Source organism: Coptis chinensis, chromosome 2, assembly GCF_015680905.1.
Source record: "Coptis chinensis isolate HL-2020 chromosome 2, ASM1568090v1, whole genome shotgun sequence".
In the NCBI taxonomy this organism is placed as follows: domain Eukaryota; kingdom Viridiplantae; phylum Streptophyta; class Magnoliopsida; order Ranunculales; family Ranunculaceae; genus Coptis; species Coptis chinensis.
This window is the reverse complement of record NC_141457.1, coordinates 75,611,792-75,638,586: the sequence shown is the minus strand read 5'-3', so window position 1 is coordinate 75,638,586 and position 26,795 is coordinate 75,611,792. Positions and strand designations below refer to the sequence as shown.

Here is a 26,795-nt window from a genome sequence, read left to right as displayed (position 1 = left end):
CATGCTTCGTGGGCTTGAGAATCTTTTGGTTTGGTTTTTGTTACTGATTAGTGTGAAAGTGGTTTGGTTTCTCAAGTAATCGAGACCACAGACGGCGCCAATGTAAAGGTGTGATATGATATTCCCTTACAAACAAGTCTCGGGGACTGATATGGATGGATGGGTGAGACCGAAGTTCGCTTTTTGAGTTTAACCGCGCCACGATCTTACTCCGGGCTTTTGGGGTCGAGTAGAATCGTCCGGGCGAGTTCATAGGGGTGGTATTTATAGAGATTCGGGTGTATCCTCACCCTCCACGTAGAGGATGTCACCAACGGGGTGTGGATGGATGGGAGCACGGAGAAATATCTACATAGGTCCGCGGTGATGATGAGGGATGATACCGAGCAAGTAGCTTGCGGCCGTCGATCCCGATCATTTGTCGGTCGGGGAATAGTGCAAGTACTCCTTCAGCCATGATTGCTTATGGATAGGGAGTCCGTGTCACTGCCTGGTGTAGTTCGCGTGATGTTGCGATCTGTCTTGTGGCGCGATGTTGGCTCGTGGATGCGACCTGATGTCATAGGTCGGTGCATTAGTTCCACCATGCTAAGCGCGTGCTGGATAGAGAATATCCCTCCCCTACAAGCAACAAACTATTCATTGTTGCTAGAATAACTTTATGGTGAATCTCGTGGAAGCTTCTAATGTGATTCTCCTTGTTTATTGGATCGGATAAGTTGAAGAAAGGTTAGCTTTTTACTACCTTCTCCATTACGAAAGACGAGCTAAGGTGCTGGTCCTCCTGGACCTGGTGGAAGAAAACTCCATTCAATTCTTTGTTTCTAGCTGTCCTCATCCTATATTAGAAATGCTCTAGATCCTAAATTCTCCGCATATTGAATACTAGAATTGAAGTTGAAAAACATCTGGTTATACGCCCTAGATGTCTTGATGAAAAGCAAAACGAGAAAAAAGGAAATATATTGTTTATCACTTTATCTACTCATTTGATGGTGATCGAGTTATAGTAAGGAACTTATTTTTGTATTATCTAACTCATATATGAACACTATTTTAAGGCCTTCATATGATCCATGTGTATGAACATGCATAATTCGATAGATGGTCAAACATGGGATCACATGCATGAAGGTACAGAGGTTAAAGGAACTTATCGAGATGCGTGTAATCAGTTTGACATTACATTATGCAAACAGTACATAGGAAAATGCATGAAGTAAAAAAAAAAAAAAAAGGCACCTCAATAGCTCAAGGAGTGTTCGTGATAGTCCGTCCAATATTTTAGTTTTTCAAAAAATCAGAATTTCAAATATTGAGTCAAAATATTTAAAATTCCAAAATTATCTGAAATTCCAAATGTAATAGGGTTGAAATTTAATAAATTTCAATTTTTAGATTTATCGGAATTCCAAAAATTTCAAAATCCCAAACTATGAGTTCAAGTAAATGTCGTGAATATCAAAGACCATTAATACTGAGTAGTTGAGAATGCTCAGGTGACTGACCCACGCCACTTTTTTTTCTCTCGACCGACACATCGATTTTACATAAAAAAAATTAATTTCTTTTTTTTGGTGATTTCAATTGTTCGTAACCCAAAATAGATAAAAACCTCTTTCTTAAATCTTATCTCTTTTCTTAAATCTTATCTCTTTTATTAAATAAAAGGAATCCTGAAAAAGTGAGTAAAACTTCTCTCTTCCTTCTCCATTCTTAAACAAAAAGAAACCTTAAACACGACATCTAATAGTCCAGAGTTACCAAAAGATACTCTTCTAACAGGTTTTTGGTGGTGCTGAGAGTCCGACCTTAAGAATGAAAGCAACCATGAAAGAGTTTATTGCTATTCTTTATTTGTTCAAACCGTAAATTGTCTATTGCATTTACAACTACGCATTTGAGAGATATAAAGGGAAATATAAATCCCACACTTGCAACCGTTGAACCACTGCTTGGATAGTTCCTTGACCCACGTCCAGGTATCCGAGGGAAGGTCTTAACAACCCTATGGTATCCGAGGGAAGGTCTTAACAACCCTATTTAGCCTATAGTTGAACAGAATTGAATCCCGATTGGCAAAAATGAACAAATTTCCATCTGGGGATAGGTGAATAAAGGGATAAAGGTTATTTCCATGCGCATCTCTATCGTTTGTCTGATACAATAAGGGGAGATAGAAGGATCTTTCTTTTGAGGACCGTTTAGGTATGAATTCATACGTATAAGTTCGTAATCCCCCTATGACAATAGTTCTGTCCTCCTCAGGAAGTAAGATATTTGATGCGTACCATCGGTTATCTGCAAGAGAAGTTCTGGACTGGCTCCAATCACAGCGGTGATCAAAGCAAGGTTGGAAGAAACGAATCGCTCGATAGCCTTCACCATAACCACCTGTTTGAAGAAGAGTGCCATTGCTTAAAAAGGATCCTGAGGAGCACCATGTATCAGTTTCGAGCCTTAAAGGCCTAATTGAGTTGGTATCAATATGGTACTCAACAGAGTGAGCTGAGCAATCTGGGTCTGTCAAGCCTCTGGGAAGACCTAAACACCTCCTCCCATCGGGGCTTCGATGTGAATATTGAGTTTGCGCTCTCTCTTTTTCTTTTTTTATTTGTTTCTAAAGGAAATATGGTGATGGTGGCGATGGGCGTGATTTGGGTCTTAAACGGCAACGCTTATGCCGTTGAATTAAGATCTGATTACCGGATATCAAAATTTTTGTAGACAACTTCAAGGCGTCTTGCATGCAGATAGGAAGGTGGAGAAGTTTGAGAAGAACAGCATTGCCCGAAACAACTGCAAAGAAAGGGGCTGACTATCCAGTTACACCCATCGTGCTTGCCTTCTCTGTCTTCGTTGTCATTGGTTCATGTGAGCTTTTTCCTCTTTTTAACTTTAACATAACTGTTAATCTTTCATTTATCGTTGAGTTCTTTGTGTTATGGGGTATCCTCTTCAGGTTGATTTTGCTCTTCAGAGAAACAGAAAAAGCATGGGTAGGCGATATATTGAGGTTTTTAGGACTAAGAGACAAGAATATTACAGGGCAATTGCAGATAGTTTTAGAAGGTCAACCTCATTCTCCCATTCTTATACACAAGCATGCTCTTCTCACAATATCAGCCAGAGCCTGGACTAATTTTAAAGCTGATCTAGAACACAGGCCCAGCTTGGGCATACTGAAGTTCTACAGGCTTGAATTCCGAAGTAGATGACCCACCAGTAGTTAACCTGCCATGTGAAGTACTTCTCTTGAAGGAACCATGTTCCACAAGTTTGTCAAAGGACCAAGTGAGAGACATTTAAAGTTCCTTATTAGTCAGACTTCACAATTTGTATACGAAAATTGCAACCTGAAACTATAAATTCAACAATGGGCTTTCGTGAAATCTTCTAAATGGTTCAAAAAGGGTGTCACAGAATCTATATTACGAGCACCGGCATGCCCACTGTAGATATTTAGGGTAATCAATCAATATAACCAAACTGGTCCAGCACAGGCTCCAATAATAGATTAATATTTTTTATTTCTCACTTCTACGTATAATGGTGAAGGGACGTTACTGTACTATTTCATATTTACAAAGTAATGAACAACACGTCTGACATTTCGGATTCAGGGTTATTCTGTCTGATCTTAAAAGAAAAGTGGTCATTTATGTTGACTGACATTTCGGATTCAGGGTTATTCTGTCTGATCTTAAAAGAAAAGTGGTCATTTATGTTGACCTGTAGCATATGAGATTATATTCCTTTTTAGCGGAGAGATATATTGCACTGCTTGAAATGCATCTGATGACAATAAATTTCCAGATTTGAATGTGTTGCACATTGGCGGTTCTACTACTTAATCCAGTGTCTGCAGTGGTGGTAATCCTACAGAAACCACAAATTTCTTACCAGGTAATAATGGCTCTTGCATATCTTCTGGACAGTGCATTGCGAATTTTCATTTCGGGTTTTTCCTGACTTTGTTCCTATTCGATAATACGGTATTATTAGTACTAGGTTACTAGGTTAGCTATATTAGACTTTATAGTTTCGTCCCACTTCCTTCAGTTGTGACCATAGAACAAACTACCGTTCCTGGATGTAAATTATCAGATGCCTCCAAAACTGATATTTTAAAAAATCATTATATACCAGTCATTATGTTTTTATTTCTTATATATATATGGACATTGTTGTTGTTGTTGAAGTATGTTCTGTATAGTTCGTACAACTTATACTACTGGATATGTTTATTTCTAAAGCTAATTGCAGAACAGGATTATGCAACTCATGCATTGTTTTGTACAAAAGATCATGCATTTACAAAAGATGGTTAGCTATAATAACAAACACTTTGCAATCTTGAAATAGTCGACATTGTTTATATCTGTCAGTCCAAAAAGAAGCAAATAAATTGATCTGTAACTGATCAAAAACCAGGAGAAAGGGAAAAGTCTTTTCATACTTTATCCGCCTATTCAAAATCATGGTATTTTCTATACTAAAGATGAGATAGACTCCTTTGTTTCACTTAAGGAAGCGACTGTAGAAAGTTGGGGTTAGTGCATAGAGTACGCTCTGTTCTTGGATTTCACTATCATCTCCTCTTTCTTTTTCATTTTTCTTCCCTTTTTTTTTTGGAGTTCTTTATGTTGTGGATTTGATTCATTATGTAAATGTAACCTTCTCTGTTCCCATGTAGGTGACGTCTAAATGTTACATGTACAATTCTTTGTTCCAATCTCAATGAAAAACTCCCACCATTCCCTTCTGATGAGCCTGGTGAGAAGGATATAACTTTCAAGCGTGTCCTCTTGAATAATTGTCAAGAAGCATTTGAAGGTGCTGAAAATCGAAGTTGCACACTCTTGGAAACATTCGTCTTATAGGTGAACTTTTAAAACATAAGATGGTGCCTGAGAAGATTATACACCACATTGTTCAGGTTGTTATCAGAACCCTCTACATTTTTAGTCACTCCTTTTTTCAGTTTTTTTCAGTTTCTTAAGTTGTTCTGATGATTGATTACAGGAGTTGTTGGGACGAGATCCTAAGATTTGTCCGGATGAGGGAAATGTTGAGACTGTAAGTTTCTCAACACCATTGGCAAGTAGCTGGATGAAATTCCCAAGTCTCGGCGTGTTAATGATGCCTACTTCAACCGAATGAAGGATCTCACCACACACCCCCAACTGGCACAACAGCTGAAATTCATGGTTCGTGATGTTCTGAATCTGCAAACAGACAAGTGGGTCCCCAGCCGCAAGGAGGTATACTTCCTCAATTCCCTTTCCTCATGAAAGCCTTACATACTTGAGTCCATCTTTCTTTACTTACTCTTCCAAATTTGTTTTGACATATCAAAGCTAAGACCATCACTGAAATTCATTCGGACGCAGAAAAGACTCTTGGGTTGCGTCCAGGTGCAACCGTTAGCATAAGGGTTAATCGTGGTACTGGCGTGGATGCAATTGGGGGTTTGAGCCCAGGAGGTTTCCCCAACCGACCTGGCGCAGGGGGTATAATGCCAGGAATGCCTGGAGCGAGGAAGATGCCCAGGATGCCAGGAATTGATAATATTGACAATTGGGAGGTCCAGCGCCAGTCTGTTGTGTGTGTCCAGGCTCCCTTTGCCAACAAGCCAACAACCATCAACTCAAAGCTTCTAACTTAGGGTTGTGGTGGCGTAATAATTGGGAGAACAAGTCTATTGTTGCAAGGTAGTGGTGCAGGTTCGCCTGGTCGTCCTTCCAATACAGCTACTACTATTGATCCTGTAGCATACAGTCCTCCTACTAAGCATGTCACTTCAGTAGCACCTGTATTGCCGGCAGAGAAACGACCAGCTCCGGTTGCAAAAATAAACCCAGATGAACTTCGTAAGAAAACAGTCTCTCTTCTCAAGGAATACTTCGGCATTTGCATTCTATATGAAGCTATACAGTGTGTGGAGGAGCTGAAAGCTCGAGCTGAATGCTACGGAATTCCACCTGGATGTTGTAAATTAAAGGAGGCCTTTTTGGTTGGATTGGATATGAGCCCTCACATGGTAGAACCTATTGTGAAACTCCTTTGAGTATTTGTTCACAAGGAAGGTTTTAACTGGCAGTGACATTGGTACTGGATGTCTACTATATGGGTTTCAGTTGAACGAGATTGGCATTGATTTACCTAAAGCACCCAGCAATTTTGGTGAGATAATGGCGAAGCTGGTCCTTTCTGGGTGTTTGGACTTTAAAGTGGTGAAGGAGGTTTTGAAGAAGGTTGAAGATGATTTCATCCAGAATGATATATTTGATGGCACCATCGAGTGCATTAGTGCAGATCCTTCTGGTCAGGTAGTGTTGGAGGCACAAGCCGAAGAGATCTAGGCTTGCAAGAGCCTTCTCTCTTGAGACAGATAGGCCTTTCGATGGGCATTTGTTATGTGAGTTCAACCTCAACAAATCTGTACTGTTATGTGATCCATTTTGTTTTGTTATGTCCCCACGCGGTGGGGATAGTTTATTATTGCTGCGACTATGGATGTTGTTACTGTCAGGACCACTTATTAGTAGGGATTGTTTCACAAACACTTCCTCCCTTTGGAGGCGGTTTGCATACAGAATCCAGAGAATTATGCAGAGCATGACACCTGCAGAAATGAGTCCCAGACCAGCAACCGCCATCTGAAGGTAATGTTCCAAGGGTGGGCAGTAATCAGAAGTGATGGTTCTGAATGTTTCCCTCACAAAATTGCAATCTTGAAGACCAAGCAAGGGCGGGGCATAGTGATTGAGGGCATAACTCACGTTCACAGCTGCTACTAACTGTGTATAGAAGTCTGGGGTTATCCTCCCAGCTGTGGTGCAAAAGCCTGATGACAATGTTACGCATGTGTAGTTTTGCCACACCTGAAATTTTTTATAGAAGCCAGAGAAATGGAATTAATCAAAACTGATACCCTTTTTATAGTTTCTTCCCTGGATTAATGTTAATTATTCATCAACACTAAAGCAACTTGAGAAAAATAAGTTTGGCAGCTAAAAGTTCATGTAGATATACCGACGATGCATTTGAAAATGACACCTCTTGAGGTCCACATTGTCGATCATTAAGCTCAGAGTCAAATGGGGAACAAAGAGGTGGTATCAACGGCTCAGACTGATTATAGTAGTTAATGGCCTGAGGAGACGGATCTGTGTTGGCATAGGAGTATATTGCCGTGTTGACAACATTCACGATATTGCTGATGACTTCTTTACTCTGGACTAGGGTCCTGTTGGTCGTCCTCGGATCGACGCATGGGAGAATGTTGCTCAGAGCTGTCTTTGCTTGAGAATTATCAACCCATTCTTCCATGGCCATACAAGTGTCCGTGATTGCACTGGAAAACAACAACACCAACAAAAAAATCATCAGTCTCTTCAGCAGTTATCCTATGCATACAACGTCAAAGTGGAGCCAACGTTTTAAACGACCTGGTTGTTAGTGCTTAGTGTGTTTGTTTAGGGGTCACAACTCAAGACAATGATAATACTTTTTATATTATTTTTATACCGTCAGGGCAGTAGAACATTTTTCCAGATAATTGAGCATATTGAGCATTAGTACTTCCAGATAATTGAATATATGAATGTGCTTTGGCTTCTTCTGTGATCCATTTTGTTTTGTTATACTTAATTTCTTCTGAGCATTTTCTTATTTTTGAATAATTGATTATTTCTCTTTATTTCCTCTGCCTCTCCTCCAAAGTATTAACTCAAGAAACCCTTGATTTCAAATTATAAGAACAACAAAGCGAAATGCCCCGTTTTTGCTTTTTCTTTGGTTTTTCAATTGTTCGCCATCCACCCAGAAAACCCCAAACTCTCTAAAAGAAAAAGAAAAAAAATCATCTAGCCTTTTGAAACGTTGCAATAATTCCTGTGTCTTCGAAGTTCGAATTGAACTGCTTGCTCCAACTCTATACGCCTAAACGTTATGTTACTCCAAGTCAAATTGATCGCTTTTTTTCTTGAAGAGACCCTGACAGGTAATTCCCCTAGCTTTTGTTTTCCTCAATTTCTTAATTCAATTATATTTATTTCCTCATATGTGACTCCTGTGGATTTCTTCTACAAGAGAAATTGTGGTCCAATCCCAGTAGTTAATGATATTGAGAGGTCACATCACACCCCTTAATTTCGTTTCTGTATTTTCAGAACTAACGAGGTTTATTTTTGATTATGTAAACTAACTTAATGTATCACTAGCGATGGTGTAGCTGCTAATGATAGGTAAGAAATATAGGATCTCTTTTTTTTACTCCTATTGATCTGTACACTTCTTCCTTGAGTGTTCTATTTTGTTTCCGTTCATTTAAACAAAGGATTGTTTTTTGGCGTTGCTCAAAGTTTCAATTAATCACTTTTGAACAAACTTTTTGCAAACTCTGAAATAATATTATTTTTTACAACTATGACGTAGAGCCTTTGTTGCACTTAGAATTGTGTCGATTTCCTTAGACTTTGTCTTTTACAGAGAAACATGATATCGTACAATTGACAATATCAGACTGTCAGTATAGGCGTGTTATTCTCCATGAATGGAAAGATCATTTGATATGGAAAGAGCCAGAAGAGGAAAATGCTTTGGATACATTGGGCGAAAAAGGAAAGAAAACAGATTGGACTCTATATTTTATTACTTTGTTTTGGAACTTGAATTTATGGGATAATGTAAGTATTTTAGCTGGTGAAGTTGATAAACCGCAAAGTACGTTTCCTAAGGCATTGTTTTTAGCTAGAATTATAACATGTCCAGTATTTAGCAGAAGCAAGTAATCTGATTGCAGGTAACTGGTTAAAAATTTGGATAGAACTTGGTGCGGTGTTGTCTTCAATTGGATTATTTGAAACATAGTTGAGTAGTAGTTCATATAAGCTCTTGGGTATGGCTGATTTGGGAACTTTATATCTTGGGAATGGGGTCTAATAAAGGTCCAGCAAATCTATCTAAGGCTATATACAAAGCTCCTGTAGGGAATATTATAAGCAATTAATCATTAGCTATCAATATACATATATTATTTATTCAAGTGGACTTTAGGCTTTTGAGTCATTAGCTATCTATATAGCAAGTCCGGCCATAGGCCGGGCCAAATGGCTAGTATATATATATATATGGCCCTCATGAAGTTGATTTTTGTGATGACTTCTTCAATTTGAAACACTCCATCAACAAGGATTTCCCACTAGAATAGTTATCGAAAAAGTAGTTAACCCACCAGAATAGTTGTCGAAAAAGTAGTTAAGACCAAATGCTGGTTTACACAACTCCCTACTCTTCAGATAACTGGGCATCATATTTCTAAGCCAGTAAGATTAATAATAAGTAACCCCATCATGTTAATAAACACAAATAGCAAAAAGCAATGTTTTGAAAACCGAACCGGTAATCGAACCGATTTTTTGTTAAAATGGTTCAACCAGGTTCAACCATGGTTCGACTCGGTCGGACCGATTGATGCTTATTTAGCAAATTTTTTAATAATTACAATAATAAAATAAATAAATACATGTTTTAATTCAATATTAATTGATATTATATATCAAAATAAATTTCTTATACAAGAAATACATAGTAGTATGTTGGTTTGGAGTTTGGATTATCTTGTTTAGGTGTTAGATTCAACTCCCCACATTATCAATTTTTCAAAAAAAAAAAAAAAAAAAAAAAAATTATATAAGGGTGATCCGGTTTAGAACTGAACCGGTTTGCCGGTTCAACCACGGTTTAAGCTTAGACCGAGGGTCCAACCATAAACTCAAGTTTTAACTGAACCGAACTGAAAATTTACCGGTTCCGGTTGGACCCTGGTTCAACCACCGGTCCGGTCCAGTTTTCTAAACACTGGCAAAAAGGGTTGAAGAGAATTTTACTTCAATTCAGTCGTTTCAGCTTTTCTGCACATCTTTTTACCACGCATGACCACATGACTGAAGACGTGAAGATGCATCCTTCACTAGACCAATACACATAAAGTAGAGCGTACTCTAGATTTTCGAGTGAGTGGAGCGAACAATTTTGGGAGAAGGGGGGTTATGCGAGACAAAAACCAACTTGGTTGGTTTCTGTCTGTCTGTCCTCATCTTCTCTCTTATTTTTTTTTCGCCCAAATACTTTTCTCCTTCACCCATCTCTCTCTCCCCCCGCATCACCCAACTCTCTCTCTCCGCCGCAGCTACGCTCACTCCCCACTGCCACGCAGTATACTAGTAGATAAAGGCTAAAGTAAAATTGAGAAAAGTCCTTCGATGCGAGTCTATCAAATGTTAAGCCAAATATCAATTGCACAATAAAAACAAAATGAATGATTTTGTCTAAAACAACACTTCGTTAAATAATTTTCAATAATTTTCTCTTAGATAAGTTTTTCTCGCACGTGATCAGGCCTTCTGCCTTGTGCTTAAATAAGAGCAAACGCACCACCTTCAGACCCCTCAGTTTTCATTGGTATGACACTACTACCTGCAATTTTACCGTTTGCATGTGGCATTGGTTCAGGATCCAAAGCATCGAGAGACTCGTTCACATGAGCCGATGAGCGACATTGGTTACTGATGGCATCTCTTTTGTAATTTTCTTCATCTCTTTCCCTTCTTTCTTTGATGTCAACGTGATATCTCACATACCCATTATTATCGCCATTTCCATTTGGATGAAGATCTTTGGAAGACTTCAAGATATTGAACTTTATTCTCGGGCTTGAAGGAACTTTATCACTTTTAGATATGGTAGGAATGAGCTTCTTGGAATTATCAGATCCATATGATCCCATGACTACCGGATTTGGTGGAACAGCTCGTCAGCTCCCCTCATGCTTTGTGGTGCATTATGCCCATTGGAATGTGGAGGCTTCACTTCATTGGGAACAGAGTATAACGCAGCATGGCCGTTGTAATGCTGAGGCTTCGCGCCATTGGCCGAGGATGACGCATCATGGCCATTGCAGTGTGGAGGCTTCACTCCAATGGTAACAGAGGATGATGCATCATGACCATTGCAGCGTCCTTGCAGCACTAAATGTGACGGAGTACAGTGAACCCTTCTCAAGCTTAAGCTCTTGGCTTATCTCTGCATCGTTGCCAAGACGCACTGCACGTAAACCTTGAGGTACTATAAGGATCAATGGATCATCCCTTGTTGCCTCTGTCCAGATTCTATCATCTGGACTGTTCCTTTTGATTTCCAATCGGGGATAGAAACAGGTCCATCCCTCACTCCTTTGTCTGTTGAAGCCATTTCAAAATCACCATTACTGACTACACCTGGAAAACAGTAGGCATGAGGGAAGGTTTATAGATTGAATTAGCCAAGTGCTCTAGAAATGTATAGTACATTCAAAACCTATTCTAGACCCTTGCAAAAAATCTGCAGTGGAGTGTGTCCTATGTAGCTTGGAATTGCGATTTGTGAAGCATGCATTAATTGATTATAACCAGCATACTCAATTTACACTGTACCCCTATACTGACCAGTAGCAGAATCTTTATTTCCCACTGTCGAATGTACTTCATCTTGATCACCACTCACACAAAGGCAAAGTGAAGATTTGAATCATTAATGACTTTTCGCATCCAATTAAAGCACAGGATAGCAAACTTTGAAAACATTTAAAACTGTAAATCTTCACTTCTGCTAAAACTAATGCTTTGATCTGATAAGTAATGCTGAATTGATGCGAGAAGCCGAGAATCCAACCGAAATGTTATTCAAAAATTTATCTGCACTCTAAGCTGTAGGCTTGCAACTGCATTAGGTGTTAGTACTTTGACATTGCAGTGGAGAAGAGCCTCTTGTGTCCACTCTTGCTCATGAACATTATTTGGTTGTGACTTGTCAAGGAAGAATGCTAGAGGAAACGCCCGATTTCCTCATGGCCCAATTTGAAAATGCGCATAAACAGAGCCCAATAAGCAATGAAAAATGCACTCAACGTTCCAGTGTGTTACGAAGGAAAGAATGTTAGTACTTTTATACTGGAACGTACAAAATGCAATACCATGAAGGAAAGTGCATTTCAAATTATACCCGATAGAAGGATTTGTATGTTCCCATACCATGAAAAATGCACTCAAATCCTTCTATCGGGATCCACTTTGGGCCAGTCTCACTCATCCTAGTTTCTACAAGTCATCACACGAGATATCTAGCCATCGAGGCGACTAGGCCATGGCTGGCCGGAGTTAACTCTTATGGCGATATTCAGGTTCGCACGGCCCTATACCATAGGAAAGTGTGACTATACCCCGTTTTGATGTAGTAATTGGTTAAGTACTCTAATTGCTTTATGATTTAAATTGAAACTTCCATTATAACCTTTTTCATCCGACTTTCCTAATCCAACACAAACAAGGTTTAACCCAGTATAAAAGAAGAACTACGGGCATGTCTTCTGATTATTTTAGTTCTTGTACGTACGCATTCTTTACTCAAATGGCTGATTGGTCTGGTATCCCAGAAGAACTCCTGTCACTCATCTGCCAACGACTCGATTCTTTTGTTGAGTACTTGCAGTTTAGAGTTGTTTGCAAGTCATGGAGATGCGTTTCTTACAACTATCCACTGCCACAACTTCCTCTACTCATGCTACCCCAAGAAAAGACTACATCAACATGTCGTCGTTCCTTTCTTGGTCTTACCAGAGGTGGAGAAGAATTCGATAAGACGACAGTATACGAGCTTGATTTACCCGAGATCCATCAGCATAGGTGCGTTGGAGCCGCAGGTAATTGGGTTGTTACGGTTGATATGGAACTTGATATGCATATTTTCAATCTATTCTCCAAAGTTCATATGAATCTCCCATCACAATCCACAATCGATATCTGGCCGTTTGAGGATCGAACAATAAATCGAACTCAACTTCGTGATCTTATGGTAAGTAAAGTGGTTTTAACCTCTAACTATCCTAAGGATCCATCTAAAGATTGCATTGCGGTAGCTATCCATACTTCCGGGACGATAGCAATTGCTAGACCAGGAGACAAAACGTGGACGACAATACAAAACATCACATCATCTTTTATGGACATTATATACTTCAAGGAGCAATTGTATGGAATTGGTGTTAATGGGAAGTTATACATTTGTGATATCAAGAGTGATCCTCCAAAGGCAAGTAAAGTGCGCATGTCCTATTATTGCTCATGGTTCTTAAACGTAAATCACTACTTGGTGGAATGCTCAGGGGCGTTGCTACAAGTTGTTCGAGCTGCTGATTATCAAGAACAGGGAGAAGGAGAAAGTATGTTCTGTACTTGTACGTTATATGTTTATAAACTTGATTTTGCTCATAATGAACGGCAACCCGTGAAAAGCTTTGGACAACATGCCTTGTTCTTGGGTTATAATACCTCGGTTTCTGTGTTGGCTTCTGAGTTCTGACTTGACAATATTCAAGAGGAATTGCATCTATTTCACTGAAGACCATCATCCGAAGTATTATTATACAATTAATAATCTCGACATTGAAAGTCCTTTTGACACGAGTTTTTAATTTGGAAGACACCAACACTACTCCAGCTTCTCCCTTTTCACCTCCTGTTTGGATTATTTGAAAACTCCATTGCTATGGCGTGTTGGGACCTTTGTGTCGAAGTGGATTGTACTCACTTAATTAACCTAGTTTCTTTTGCTGCTTAGCTTTGTACTCACTTAATTAACCTAGTTTCTTTTCTGCTTAGCTTGTTTGGTTTGTGTAATATATTTTCTCGGTATACATGGTGTAAGATGAAGTATACTTTTAAGTTGATTATAGGTAAAGCATTGTGTGGCAGATAATTACTTGGCAGAGTGTTGTGGCAATCATAGAAAGCATTAAAGTAGCCATAGAACGAGAATGGTTAAATTTGTGGATTAAACTTATTATTGCTAGAGGGAAATAGTAATCAGTAGTTAATTTACCATATATATATTCTCTTCATGTGCATCAACAATTGAAATGATTTCCGAGATTTGAAAAAAAATATCACATCTTTTGCTTTTCTTTTGTCTACTATACTCTGACTGAATTCCAAAATCAATATACAACAAAGCATCATATACTAACAGTGTACACCAACATTCCACGAATCAAATGTGAGGAGTGCCAGAATTTACAGAAGTTTACTTCTCTAGGCTCCAAAAAACTTATCGGCTGCCTCCCATGAATTATTTTCCATTCAGAAGGTTCAGCTTCAGCATTCAAGCTCAGTTTTAATTTGAGTTAGCGATCTAGAAGACAGGTAATGCTTCTGCTCAGAAATGATTTGTTCCTTAAAGTTGGACATCTTTTAAACAACAACACTGCACAGCATAATTTGGTCAGTTAAAGGATAAACAGGCATTTAAAAAATCATAAACCAGTTATTACTATGTAAATTACATACCTAAAGCCATTTGCAAGAACAATTTTTCTATACATCTGCTTGTTGATGAGTCGTTGATGTGACCAATGGTACCATCTGAGCCTCTTCAACCTCGTCCGAGCTTGTTTTAGAAGCTTCCTTTTTCAACTTGTGGTTATTGTATGCAGCTACACCTACAATCGCTATAGGAAGGGGGGGTGGGATTTCACTTTAAAAGAGGTTTGAATGTTTACACTAGATCTCTTTCAAGCCGTTTCCCCTAATAAATTACAACATGCATTAAAATTATAATTTGTAACTCTTTTCCTATGAATCCGAAAGCAAGTACTCGGAGATTGTGGAAAGCCCACTGAGGTGAACTTGAAAATAGCAAGAGAATATGGATATGCAAAACAAGTACTATAGTCTATAGGACTCAAGAGGCAATTTACGAGGAAAACAAAACTTAATAACCAGAATGAGATTGAGATTGTGTCTTCTGTCTTTACAATATATGTAGATTTTTTTTTTTGGGTGTGTGTGTAGGGGAGGAGGTTGACAGTTAAACAGTCACATGCATGAGGTTATGATAACCCATACATCCTCTTCGAATGACAATATTAAAAAGGGTTTTTGCAGTTACTTACCAATTCCATAACCAAATAGGTTTATAACAGTTAGCTTTGTGTCAGCAAACAGAAGGGCTGACAGTAGGACAACCACCCAATCCTTGACAACTCCCGCGACACGAATAGTCAATGCACTTGTGTGTGAGATGACAAGGAACACCGATAGATTCAGTGTGGGAATTGAGGGTCAGCACAAGAGGTTGAAAACTCCATGGCCCATTCGCATTCATCTTTGGCAGCTCTAGAAATATCCATGGGATGAAGAGGCATAGAGCACTGCAGAAAACAATATTTTGTCATGGAGGCAGCTTTTCACGTAAGAGCTGGAAATCAAACTTATGAAAGAAAGTTCTACACATACCTGCACGGACTGACATAGTACATTACAGATATAGGATTTAGTTTGAGACCCTTCCTTTTCACAAATATCTCCATGAAAATTAGCCTCAACGCTTCTCCAACAACACCTCCCATTTGGTAAACCACTCCGATCCAGTTAACATTTACTTCTCCATATGAAGCAACAAGAACGCCAAAACTGATCAACGACATTATGAAAAACATTCTGCAGCTCATAAGTTCAAGTCCTGCTGCTACTCCAAGAATAAAGACCGCTACAGGCACTGCACATTTGAAAGCTTACATTATGAACATTTGCCCCAAGAAATGGCTGTATACAGGTAAGAAGAACACTTCAGACTGTGTGAAGGTTGGGATACTTCAATCTCTAGCCATGTAACAATTACCCCAGCTGACGCAGGGGCACTTGGACATACTTACATGGACAGATTTGACTCGCGTACATACTTACATTAAAGGTAATAACATGGGCACATAGCTATACAGGGGTAGTTGAGTTTGGAGAAAACATACTGATAGCTTTCAACATTTGTGCGAATGCAACAGAAATATACATATATGCAGTGTTCCCCAGCCACAGCGTCATCGCAAACATTGCACCAATTGGGATAACTGAAGTAGTGTATCTGAACACCAAAATTAGAATTCAATTCATGAAACTACCCTTTCATATCAATTATCAGATAATAAAAATCTTATTCTATATAATCGGTCCATTATATGCAATTAATCCCCGACCGATTTCCCGTGCTTATTATCTTAAACTACATTCTAATAATGAAGAAGGATTTGTTTGATGCTTACATATCTAAAGTCATTCCCTCTTCAACCTTCATAATCTGCAAGAACACAATCAAGTTAAGCAGAATCCTATAAACAAAAACTAGTATGTTCCAACAATATATAAAAAAATGTACCTTGAAAACTTTAGATGATGATTAATTTGTAATTCTAGACCTATACTAGACCTAATGATTAATTTGTAATTCTAGAGATGATGATTGAAATTCCAAATTACTATTCATGACCTCGCAATCCGGTAAAAATAATTTTAGTACGTATATAATTTCTCGAAGAACTTGGAATAATCTCTGTATATAGTCCCGACCCCTTTCAACCAAAAATAGAGCCCCTCTTTGAACAATTGCATCACTACTCTATGTGACATTAGTAAAACCTAATCATATCTAGAACACCTAAGATAATTAGAAAATAAGAAATGTAGATGCACAAGAATTGTTGAAATTATTCATAAAAATCTGGACATTAGTACATAACAACACTAATGGGTCTAGAGATTTGCACTAGGGCATTCAATTTTGATTATTTTCATTTTGTGTGACAAATAATAATCAAAGACCATTAATACTGACTAGTGGAAAATGCTCCCAGTGACCCACGTCAGCTCCCTTTTTTTCTCTGATACTGACACATCAGATTTTTCTTAAAAAAAGTAAATCTACGCCCCATTTTTTTGCAGATTTCAATTGTTCGTAACCCAAACAAAGATAATAAAACAAAACTCTTCACCAGACCAAAACAAAACAAAACCTACCACTTCTTATTCACCGCCATTACCATGAAATATGAAGCAAGAGCTCATTAATGGAACCATCATCTATATTTCAGATTGGATCCAATGCCAAATAAATAAAAACAAAACAAAACAAATAAAACCCATACTTCTTCTCACCGAACCTTAAAAAAAAAAAGAGAGAGAGAGAAAGAAGAGAGCAAAAGACTCTTCGTCAAAACCCCAGACCAATCAATCCATCCGCAAAAAATATAACCATTCCTAATTCAATGGGTGCAAATATCACAACACCCATATCTCATACGCCCATAACACCATTACATGTGAGAAGCAAAAAGTGTTTACACCCATCTCTGCCTTCTCAAAAATTGGCTGTACAAATGGCAGCAGCAGCAGCAATAAGAGCAGCCATAACTTCATGTCGTTGTTGTTTATCTCCAAAGGGTAGTGGTACTTTCTCATCACGTTATATTTCTTCTTTTTCTTCATTCTCAAAACACTCATTAACAGATTCACAAACCATATCACTCATCACCTTAAACACACCAAACACTAAAGCCCAATTAGAACACTTCATAACTGACCAATGTTTATCTAAAGACATATGAACATGCATTGGGTTACTTTAATCGCGCAATCGAAATATGCCCCACACCTTCTGTTTACACTTTTAATATGTTATTAAAAGCAATGTAACGTATAGACTGAAGAGGTTTTTGGAAGTTATTAACTTGTATAGGAAGATAGGTTTGATTGGCGTCGTCCTGGATAACTATACATTGACTATATTGATACATTGTTATTGTCATTTGAATTTTGTTGATTGCGGGTTTGCGGTTTTTGGGGAGAGGATTAAAAGAGGGCATAATCCGGATACGATTATTTTTGGTTCTTTGATTAAGGGTCTTTGTGTGGAGAATAGGTTATCGGATGCTGTAACGTTACTTGAGAAGATGAGAATGTTGAAATGCCCGCCTGAAGCCTACTTATGGTTTTGTTATTAATGGGTTTTGTAGGACGGGTAAGGTAATGGATGCTAATGGTTTGCTTAGGAAAATGGAGGAGAAGAATTGTAAGCCTAATGTGGTTGGCAAGATAATATAGTTATTAATGGGTTTGTTAAGGAGGGAGTTATGGGTGAGGCACTTAAGTTGTTTGGAGAAATGAGGGATAAAATGTATTCCCTAATGTCACCACTTACAGTTCTATTATTCATGGGTATTTTATCGGAGGCTATATGAATGATGCTATTAGAATTTTTCCGTGAAATGATGGAGCCGAGTTCGGCCAAGCGTGATAACATATAACACGTTGATGCATGCTCTTTGCAAAGAAGGGAGGGTTGTGGAAGCACATGGAATGCCATTTGTATGATGATTCGGAGTGGTGAGGTTCCCGATCTTGGATTCGTACAATATATTGATGGTGTTACTTTGTATTTGCAAATGTCATCCTGGAAAGTGTCTCATAACACTAGAATGGTTTGTATTAATCTTATTAAAGATGCTCTCATCGGTTTTGACTGTTTAGAGAAAAGCATCTACACTGTTAAGCTTTACGGAAATTCAATTTAATGTGGCAGTACTAACTTGATGAGCCAAGTATTTTGCTGCCATTGTCATTTGCTTTTGGTGTCTTTGACAGTTTCTAGCCACTTGATAATCAGGTTGGAAATTAAGGTAGTTCATATGTTGCATTTAGGCTACTAAACTGTTAGTAGCCCACTGCTCCATTATCCCGTAGAGGCTTTGTTTTACTACTGTTGGTCTTATTTTGAAGTTTAGCTTCTATTGAAATAACTAGGTTACATTTTTATTGTTGAGCTCTTCGTTACAAATAATTTGCCTAGAAACAAAATAACAATAAGTATGGCTGTAAGCCAAAGAAGAAGAAGAACCAAAACTGAAACTGTTGTTGAAGAAACCAAGGAAGAAGAGACTACAAGCGCCAATTGTTGAAGAAGAACAAGTACCACCAGAAGAAGTCTTCACTTGGGGAGAAGAGTGATACTATTCTCTTGAAGTTCTTCTAGGTCGCGATTTCAAGGTCAAGGATGCATTCACTATGGTGAAGAACACTGTGCTGTGGAGAAAGGAGTTTGGTATCGAAGGATTCTTGATGAAGATCTTGGTACTGATCTTGAAAAAGTTGTTTTCATGAATGGTTTTGATAAAGAAGGACACCCAGTTTGTTATAATGTTTATGGGGAGTTCCAGAACAAGGAATTGTATCAGAAGACTTTCTCTGATGAAGAGAAGAGTAAAAACTGTTTGAGGTGGAGGATTCAGTTTTTGGAGAAGAGTATTTAGAAGCTTGATTTTAGTCCAGATTGTTCAGGTTAATGACTTAAAGAACTCACCTGGACCTTTGAAGACGGAACTTCGTCATGCTACTAATCAAGCTCTCTCTATTCTTCAAGACAATTATCCTGAATTCGTCGCTAAACAGGTGTGTGGTTATTGTTTATGATTATCTAATTTAAAGGTCATTAAGTCATTAACATCGTTTACACGAATTACATTTAATTGGAAGAAAGAAATTCCATGTGCTTTTGCACTTATTTGTGTTGACATCATGCATGTTTGAGATAGTCGGGCATTGGATGCATTTACCATTCTGTATACGTTGTTGCTGCTGTAAGCAAATTTGTGAGTGTGTTGAGGTAAATAATTCAAAAGTAATTGGTACCAAAGAACTACAATCTCATGAGTACGTCTAATGAACATGCTACGTTAGGATGTACACGTCTGTTGAGGTGAGGTGGTAAATTTGTAGGGTTGAACCATGAAATACAAAGCTTTTCTCTCCTTGATCTATTTAAACATCGTTTGTCCTTGAGTCTCTGCATGAAAACGACACTTGGAGCAGTCACTCATACTCGGATTTACAATTTCTGCTTTGCCTTTTCAGTTTCACAAGGTTTGGGGACAGCTCATGAAGACTGGTTATCAGAACTCTCGCTTTGCTCATCAGGTTATATGGTTTTCTGAAGCTTTTCTCTTTAAGGTAGTATAATTTTATAGAGTATTTTGGAATTAGGATTATGTATTGGTAAAGAACTGATTTTATTTAGACAGAAAATCAGTTCTTGAATCTTCTTCCAGCAGTGGAACACTACATTGAAACTTTGGAGTTTTCTTGCCCTCTCCTATCACTTTTAGTTATATTCATCTGATTTGGCGAAATCCGCCAAAAGTGTAATAATGTTAGGAGATGCACTTTTGTCCTTATTACTGATTTTTGCTGAAAACAGAGGAACATTTCCATGTTCACCGACAACGGAGATCATGTTTTACATCTTCAATGTTTAGTTTAGAATTTTTATTTCGGTCGATAGACAAACCATAGTCTCCTAAAATAATGGTTGGAGTGTTGGACCACTACAAGTTGTTATAATTATGATGAAATTGCGAGCCATTGATAACTAATTTGCACATGTCATTAATAATCCACTCTTAATATTCATCTCCTTTTATTTCATTTATCGGTGGCCGCTCACTCCTTTTTATTTGTTGTAGGTATGAGTGAGAAATCTATGATGCATGTTGCATGTTTATTAGTCTATTATACGTGAATTAGGTTGCCTTATGTAACTTTCCTTTTATTCTGATAATTGCATAGATTATAAATGTAGAAATTAACATTTTGTAAAGTACCATTACTGATATTATATATTTACATGCCATCAGTTTGAACTTTGAAGTCTGCTTCGTTTCCTCAATATGTAACTGAAGCAATTACAGGTCCATTACCAGATACACCTGGTGTTAAATTGCAGAAAGAAGGTTTGAGAGCGAACCATCCAGTTGTTTTCGTGGATTGAAATTGTTACTGGTGGACTTGAACTTTGGGAAGGTCATCAGTGTGCTGATGGATTGTTTCGTAATGGGTGGTACCTTTGGTCAGGTATATAAAAGGTATACTATTTTATCATTTTCATGTTGTTGTTGTTGTTTAATTTCATTATGTTACATAGAGATCCTGGATTTTGTATTATTCCTCTTTGGTAGTTGTGTGGTATCTACCAGATTTTATTTCCTTTTGTTTATGTTATAGGATTTGCTTTTGTTTATATGGATGATGAGCGAGATTTAACAGTGCTATTCCACCAAAGACTCGGCTGAAAGTGGGGGAAGGTAAGAGAGAGTCTCGAACTTTTGGTTTTTTACTGGATTCCACACCTGAGAAATTGGGCAGCAGGTTGGTGGTGCTCATGGTCTACCAAATGATCACAACACACTGAGTAATGTTATGTCAATTCATCCTGGTCTTAGTAGTCATATGAACAATAACAACCACATGGTTGGAAGTGGAGTCTTGAATACTTCAGCACAAACTGCATTGGCTCTCAGCAATTATCAGAACTTGCGTAGGCAGAACTCCATGAATTCGAATCCTAATGCGCTTCAACAAGAGGCTTCTCCCTTCAATACTCCAATTCAGACACAAACTTCTCCATTTCAAGGTCATGAATCTTCGATTCAGGGATCAATGCAAAACATACCAGTTAATGGATTGTCAACCCCACGCCAGCCTCAACAGCAGCAGCACCCAATAAACGGTGCACTACAGCAGAACCATTCACAGTCTTCTCAAGGCAGCCAGAATTTGCAGCAGCACATGATCCAGCAGTTGCTTCATGAGATGATGAATAACAGTGGAGGAAGGGTGCAACAACAATCACCTGGTGGGCATAATGCAAATGGACCTGTAGGTGAGGCAACCTTTAATGTATTAAATGGGGCCACAAATGGAGGTCTGCCAATGAGGGCGGGTGCTACAGGCATGGTTGGGATGCAGAATAGGAACAGCAGTAATGCTCCGGGCGGTATTATCAATGAGATGCAGAATAGGAACAACAGCTTTAAGACCTCGGCTAATATCAACCCCATGTTTGGTGGTAACGACAGTTTTAGTCTGAAATCTTCAGATGACACGAAGAATCTTCACTTGCCTGAATTGGAACAGGATATAACTAACGAATTCCCTGAGTGGGACGTATAAAGGCTCCCGGCCATGGCTTATGGCTGGAGGACAAAGCTGATGTCATTGTTGTTGTGGGTGCATCTGCATTTGTTGCAAGATGCACCGTGTTTGTACAAGACCATTAGGCAAATCAGTAAATGATTGTGGGGATTATATAACCTGGATAATCTGGGATTTCTAAATTAGGGGTTTGGCAGTTTTGCAGGTTTGCCATTTCTAATTCATCAAGTGTAATCTATAATCAGACGCTTGATGTGACTCCATTAATATCTGGATATGATATTGCAAACCTGTCTACTTTTTAAGTTGTGTTTTCTGTATTCAGCTGATTGTCAGTTTCAACTGTTTAGCTGTTAAAAAAAGTCCAGGTGCTCACACAACACTTCAAAAATGCTCTTTCATTTCTTCCCCAAGATCTTACTGTTTTGAAAACGTTTATTTGTTGACTACTATTTTTTGTGAAACAATTTTGACTAAACATCAGGCTGTTGGAGTTTCATTGCAGCCATGTTATTAGATGATTGCAGTTATCTCCGAAGTCAGTTAAGAATACTAACAAGATCATATTAAATTGTAGCATGAATTCTACCAGTTGTTCCAGCCAAGAGTATAATTTGGAATCTCATTGGATGACCGGGTTCAGCCATTTTTATGGAATAAGATCTCGCTCCATTTCATTTTCATGTCATGTGTAACACCATTTATGTCCCTTTTCCAGTTCCAGACGTCCAGTTCAGAATTTTTGCAAAAAATTATTTACTTTCCTCTTCAACATTAATTGATACAAATATAGAAATTAACTGCTGCAATGATTATTTTCTAAAAATTAAAACATGAAATATATATTTGCTATAAAAATCCAGCTTGATTTTATAGGCAACGAAGATATGATAAGTGAACTTTGCTATTTCGTGGTGAGATTTTCCAAAGAAAGAAAAAGATAACATAAAATGGGAAGGATCAAGGATCAGCAATTAAAACTGGACGTGCGCTCACTCGATTATAACTTACTATCTTAGTTCGTTATTTAATCATATAAAAGATTCATAGGCTCATGAAGTGGGCCTGTAGGCCGATCAGTTCAGACCATCAGTTTCTTAGTCTGTAACAGCATTAATTATGGTAATATCATCAAACATGTGGAAGAAAGAAAAGTTTTCTGGGAGACAACAAGAAGTTCTCCATGTAAGTTTCATGTCTTCTATACAGAACATTCGTTCACGGTTCATTACTATATATATAATGGACACATTGCCCATGGTCTAGGACCAGGAATTTAATAAGGCGACATGACTGACTCCTATTCTACTTGGTGATAATTCTTACAGGAGACCTTAAGTAGGACTAATTCTCTGGAGTCTAGGATCAGGAAAGCCACCAAAAAAGCACTCAAGACAACAAAATTAGCTGGAACAATATGCATTTGACAGAGACCGATGGCACAGGAATGCCGCAAATGTTTGACGAGCGACATTTCTGACGGTCTTTGTAAAGCCGGTTACAATAGTGCCATTTGCAAGTCCAAATGGAGAAGCTCGCCAGATATGGCCCTTTTATGCTTAAAATAGTTATTAATCAGCGTGGAAAAAGTAATGTTGCAATAAAATCGTATAAGATTCATATAACTATATATTTTAGGATAGTATCATTATCTCATAGTCGTCCTTTTCCAGATGTAATTAAAAAAACTTCTAATTACAGTCAAATTACAAAACAAAATGGACTCTTCACCCTATGAAATATATATATACCAACCACATACATGCTAAACACAATTTATTCCATGACAATATATGTTTTTTTTTAAAAAAAAAGATAATCAAACATACAACAAGAATCAAACATACAACAAGAAGATCGTGGAGTACAAAACAAAACACAATGTTTCACTGAAGAGTGCACTTAGAGAAATTTTCAAAAAAGAAAAGATTTATGAAGAACCAGTTTACAGTTCAATATTTGAGAACTATCAGTACGTAGCGGATGTCGCAATCAATGTGCCTATACTAAGAGAATACCATCAAGATCCAAATTATCCTAGCATACAAACATCATTTGGAACATACCAAACCAAGAAAGTTGACTCAAAAAATGTTGCTGCAGGAAATGTCATACGCTATCTACAACATATATACAAGTTTGAAGTACTAGATGTGAACTACAACGAACTCATGACTAGACGTGAAGAGCTCTACGAAGCAAATATTCAAGTAGAAGAACTTCAAATGCAGAATAAAGCATTGTGCGTAATGAATATAATTCGGTTATCGCTTAAACATATGGTATGTTTTGAGTACGTGTTATATTCCAACATATGGTATGTTTTGAGTACGTGTTATATTTCTTGATTGTTGCGCTATATTTTGATATAGTTTATATAGGTGGATGATAAGAATTGTTATTTAGGATAATAATAACCCAAAAATAGAAATAAAACCTTTTGTCAAAACCCTTCTAAAAAAATTAGAAAAACATAAACCCTTCAAATAAAGTATACAATGAATCATTAGCTATCAATATACATATATTATTTATTCAAGTAGATTTTAGGCTTTTGAGTCATTAGCTATTTATGTAGCAAGTCCGGCCATAGGCCGGGCCAAATGGCTAGTTTCAAATAAGAGTTGTGAATAATTAGTTAAAAAAATGAGTTTTGTTTTTATGCTTGGCTGGGTTGGGATTGGCTCATCCTCACTCAATTTCCTGGCTCCGCCACTGCCCACTGCATGCATCCACGTAACAAAAAATGTCAATCAAATTAATCATACATATAAATATGTATATGAAATAGATTTGTATCAGCTGTGACTGACCTTATTAAAGAAAATCTGACCGCTGGATAGAAAGATGTATAAAAGAATGTAAATGTAAGTGAGAGCTCCTTCTCTGATTGTTTTTGCCAGATATTTCAACGACTGTAAAGCCCAGTTCGAAGTTTTGGTCCATGGTGAAGCCCACGGGTTGAAATTTTTTGAGTGAGCCTGAGCTGATGAAAAATGTTGAAAATTTCAGCTGACAAAAACTGGGCATAGCAGAGGAAGTGAGCAGAGTATAAAATTGTTGTATGGTCATTGGCACTAAATAAAATCACGACAATTGCAAAAAGTGCCAATCACAAATCATAACTCTTGTGGGTGAGGTTCCAAGTGAGAAGCCTTATTGGCTTTAGGTTCCTGAAATCTTACTGAAAGCCTGCACGATAGGGTTGGAATCAGATTCAATACATAGCTAGCATATTTGCTCCACCTAGTAACAAAATGTTTGTCTTTGGCGGGATGTCACTAATTATGTACCAAGATGGACATATGTGTATGGATGCCCATATACTATCACATAGACAAGTCACACTCAAATCAAATGCATCTATAATTCCATATTTTAAATGATTTTTTTTCAAAGTGAGGTATTCAAAGAAAGTAACTAAAATATATTATAGTTAAAAATCCAAACCCCTTCCTCAATAAACTTTTAAAAGTCCACTGAAAAACCAAAGAAATCATATATATATATATATATATCATTAACCAGTATAATAATCCAAGTGGTTGGAAATTCGCAGCCAGCATTGATCACAAATCCATTATCACAAACAGTACCATAACATACTTTCGGAAAAGCAAGTTGGGTGTCACAGTATAAATGGAACTACGAAAGTAACTAAAATTAATTATCTACCTAATAAAATAGAGAAGTGTGGGGCATAAAAAGTCTCGTATAGGTAATCATTCTTACCAAAATATGACTTAGCATATCTAAATATTTAGAGGATTTGTGCAATTTTGTTAAATGCAATCAATACCATAGGATCAGCCAAAAGTCAATAATTGTAGCTGGGCTTATCAACTTTTGGGCCTCCAAATTTGATATGGTATTGCACAATTGGGTCAATTGGCTGACCCAATTAATGCTATTGAACTTATGTATAATGGGCAATTGGGTTGGCCTTGCGCCTTGTGCTGAAGGCGCAATGAGTTGTTTCGCGCTGGAGTTGTCGAGATAGCGCTGGCGCGTCGAGGTCTCGCGGGCCATAGGCACGGGCATATCTTAGTAGGTAAAAATTAGGAAAAAATAATTATCTTAAAAAATCAAAGGTATTTGTTACTGACGGACCCCAATTTGTGTTGGGCGGACTCCCACAAAAAAAAACGATTATTACAAGTGTACCATTGGTTTCAAAAAATCAAAAAAAAAAAAATAAAAATTATCACAAGTATGTCATTGGTCTCAAAAAAATTGAATTCGAAACCCCAAACTTAAACGAATTTGCCAGTCGTTTTGAATTTAAACGACTTGGCCACACCGTTTAAGGCGTAGTCCAAACGACTTATCCAGACTGGTCAAGAGCCCAAAAACATAACTTTAATTTTTTCAAAGTTCAAATCCCAAAACGATATGCACACACCGTGCGGGGTGAGTCCCAAACGATGTGGCCGTAGCCGTTTGGGATTGGACTTCGAAAAAAATGGCCACAACATTTAGACTTAGAAAAATCCCCAACGATATGGACACACCGTTTGGACTAAGTCTCCAACGATATGGCCACACCGTTTGGACTTAGTCCTAAATAATGTGGCCATGTCGTTTGGGATTTGAATTTTGAAAAAAATATAAAGTTCTGTTTTTCGGTCCAAACGGTGGACTTTGAAAATATAAAGTTATGTTTTTTGGGCTTTTGAGCGGTGTGGGCACATCGTTTTGATTTAAGTCGGCGTGTGTTTGAAGTCGTTGGGACTTAATTCAAACGACATTCCAGCCCGATCATTTAAGTTTGGGGTTTTCTAATCTAATTTTTTTGGACCAATGGTAAATTTGTAATAATTATTTTTTTTATAAATTTTTTAAAACCAATGACACACTTATAATAATAGTTTTTTTTTAGAGTATGCCCAACACAAATTGAGTCCGGCAGTAATAGGACTCAAATCAAAACACCACATAAAT

General features: G+C 37.8%; 2 protein-coding genes, 1 long non-coding RNA gene and 2 pseudogenes across 10 annotated transcripts; 4 read left to right on the top strand and 1 right to left on the bottom strand.

The window, feature by feature from the left end:
* The first annotated feature begins 634 nt into the window (after positions 1-634).
* LOC147517877 (uncharacterized) lies at positions 635-11,472 on the top strand. Its single transcript, XR_015211603.1, has 2 exons — positions 635-729; positions 10,522-11,472. It is a non-coding gene; the product is annotated as an uncharacterized LOC147517877 (long non-coding RNA).
* LOC147517878 (eukaryotic translation initiation factor-like) lies at positions 4,904-6,389 on the top strand (annotated as a pseudogene). Its single transcript, XR_015214479.1, has 4 exons — positions 4,904-4,939; positions 5,026-5,079; positions 5,239-5,242; positions 5,361-6,389. The product of XR_015214479.1 is annotated as a eukaryotic translation initiation factor-like (transcript).
* Positions 11,473-12,453: 981 nt separating the features above from the next.
* Positions 12,454-13,404, top strand: LOC147517876 (putative F-box protein At4g22660). Its single transcript, XM_086593738.1, has one exon. The coding sequence runs from the start codon at positions 12,454-12,456 to the stop codon at positions 13,402-13,404; it is 951 nt and encodes a 316-aa protein (XP_086449864.1).
* Positions 13,405-13,964: 560 nt separating this feature from the next.
* On the bottom strand, positions 13,965-16,681 carry LOC147517875 (putative sugar phosphate/phosphate translocator At3g14410; annotated as a pseudogene). The gene is made up of 7 exons (XR_015211602.1): positions 16,252-16,681; positions 16,139-16,173; positions 15,848-15,960; positions 15,336-15,597; positions 14,993-15,250; positions 14,388-14,548; positions 13,965-14,304 (listed from the first exon to the last, which is right to left on the bottom strand). The product of XR_015211602.1 is annotated as a putative sugar phosphate/phosphate translocator At3g14410 (transcript).
* Positions 16,682-16,888: 207 nt separating this feature from the next.
* LOC147517874 (putative transcriptional regulator SLK3) lies at positions 16,889-22,159 on the top strand. Of its 6 annotated transcripts, none has more exons than XM_086589933.1 (4): positions 16,889-17,312; positions 19,779-19,841; positions 20,612-20,785; positions 20,925-22,159. In XM_086589933.1, the coding sequence occupies exon 4, from the start codon at positions 21,120-21,122 to the stop codon at positions 21,870-21,872; it is 753 nt and encodes a 250-aa protein (XP_086446059.1). In that variant the 5' UTR covers positions 16,889-17,312; positions 19,779-19,841; positions 20,612-20,785; positions 20,925-21,119; the 3' UTR covers positions 21,873-22,159. The 6 variants fall into 6 exon arrangements, with proteins under 6 accessions (XP_086446059.1, XP_086446063.1, XP_086446058.1 ...); XM_086589937.1 differs by having other exon boundaries at positions 16,889-17,318; positions 20,624-20,785; XM_086589932.1 differs by having other exon boundaries at positions 16,889-17,318.
* The last annotated feature ends 4,636 nt before the right edge of the window (positions 22,160-26,795 follow it).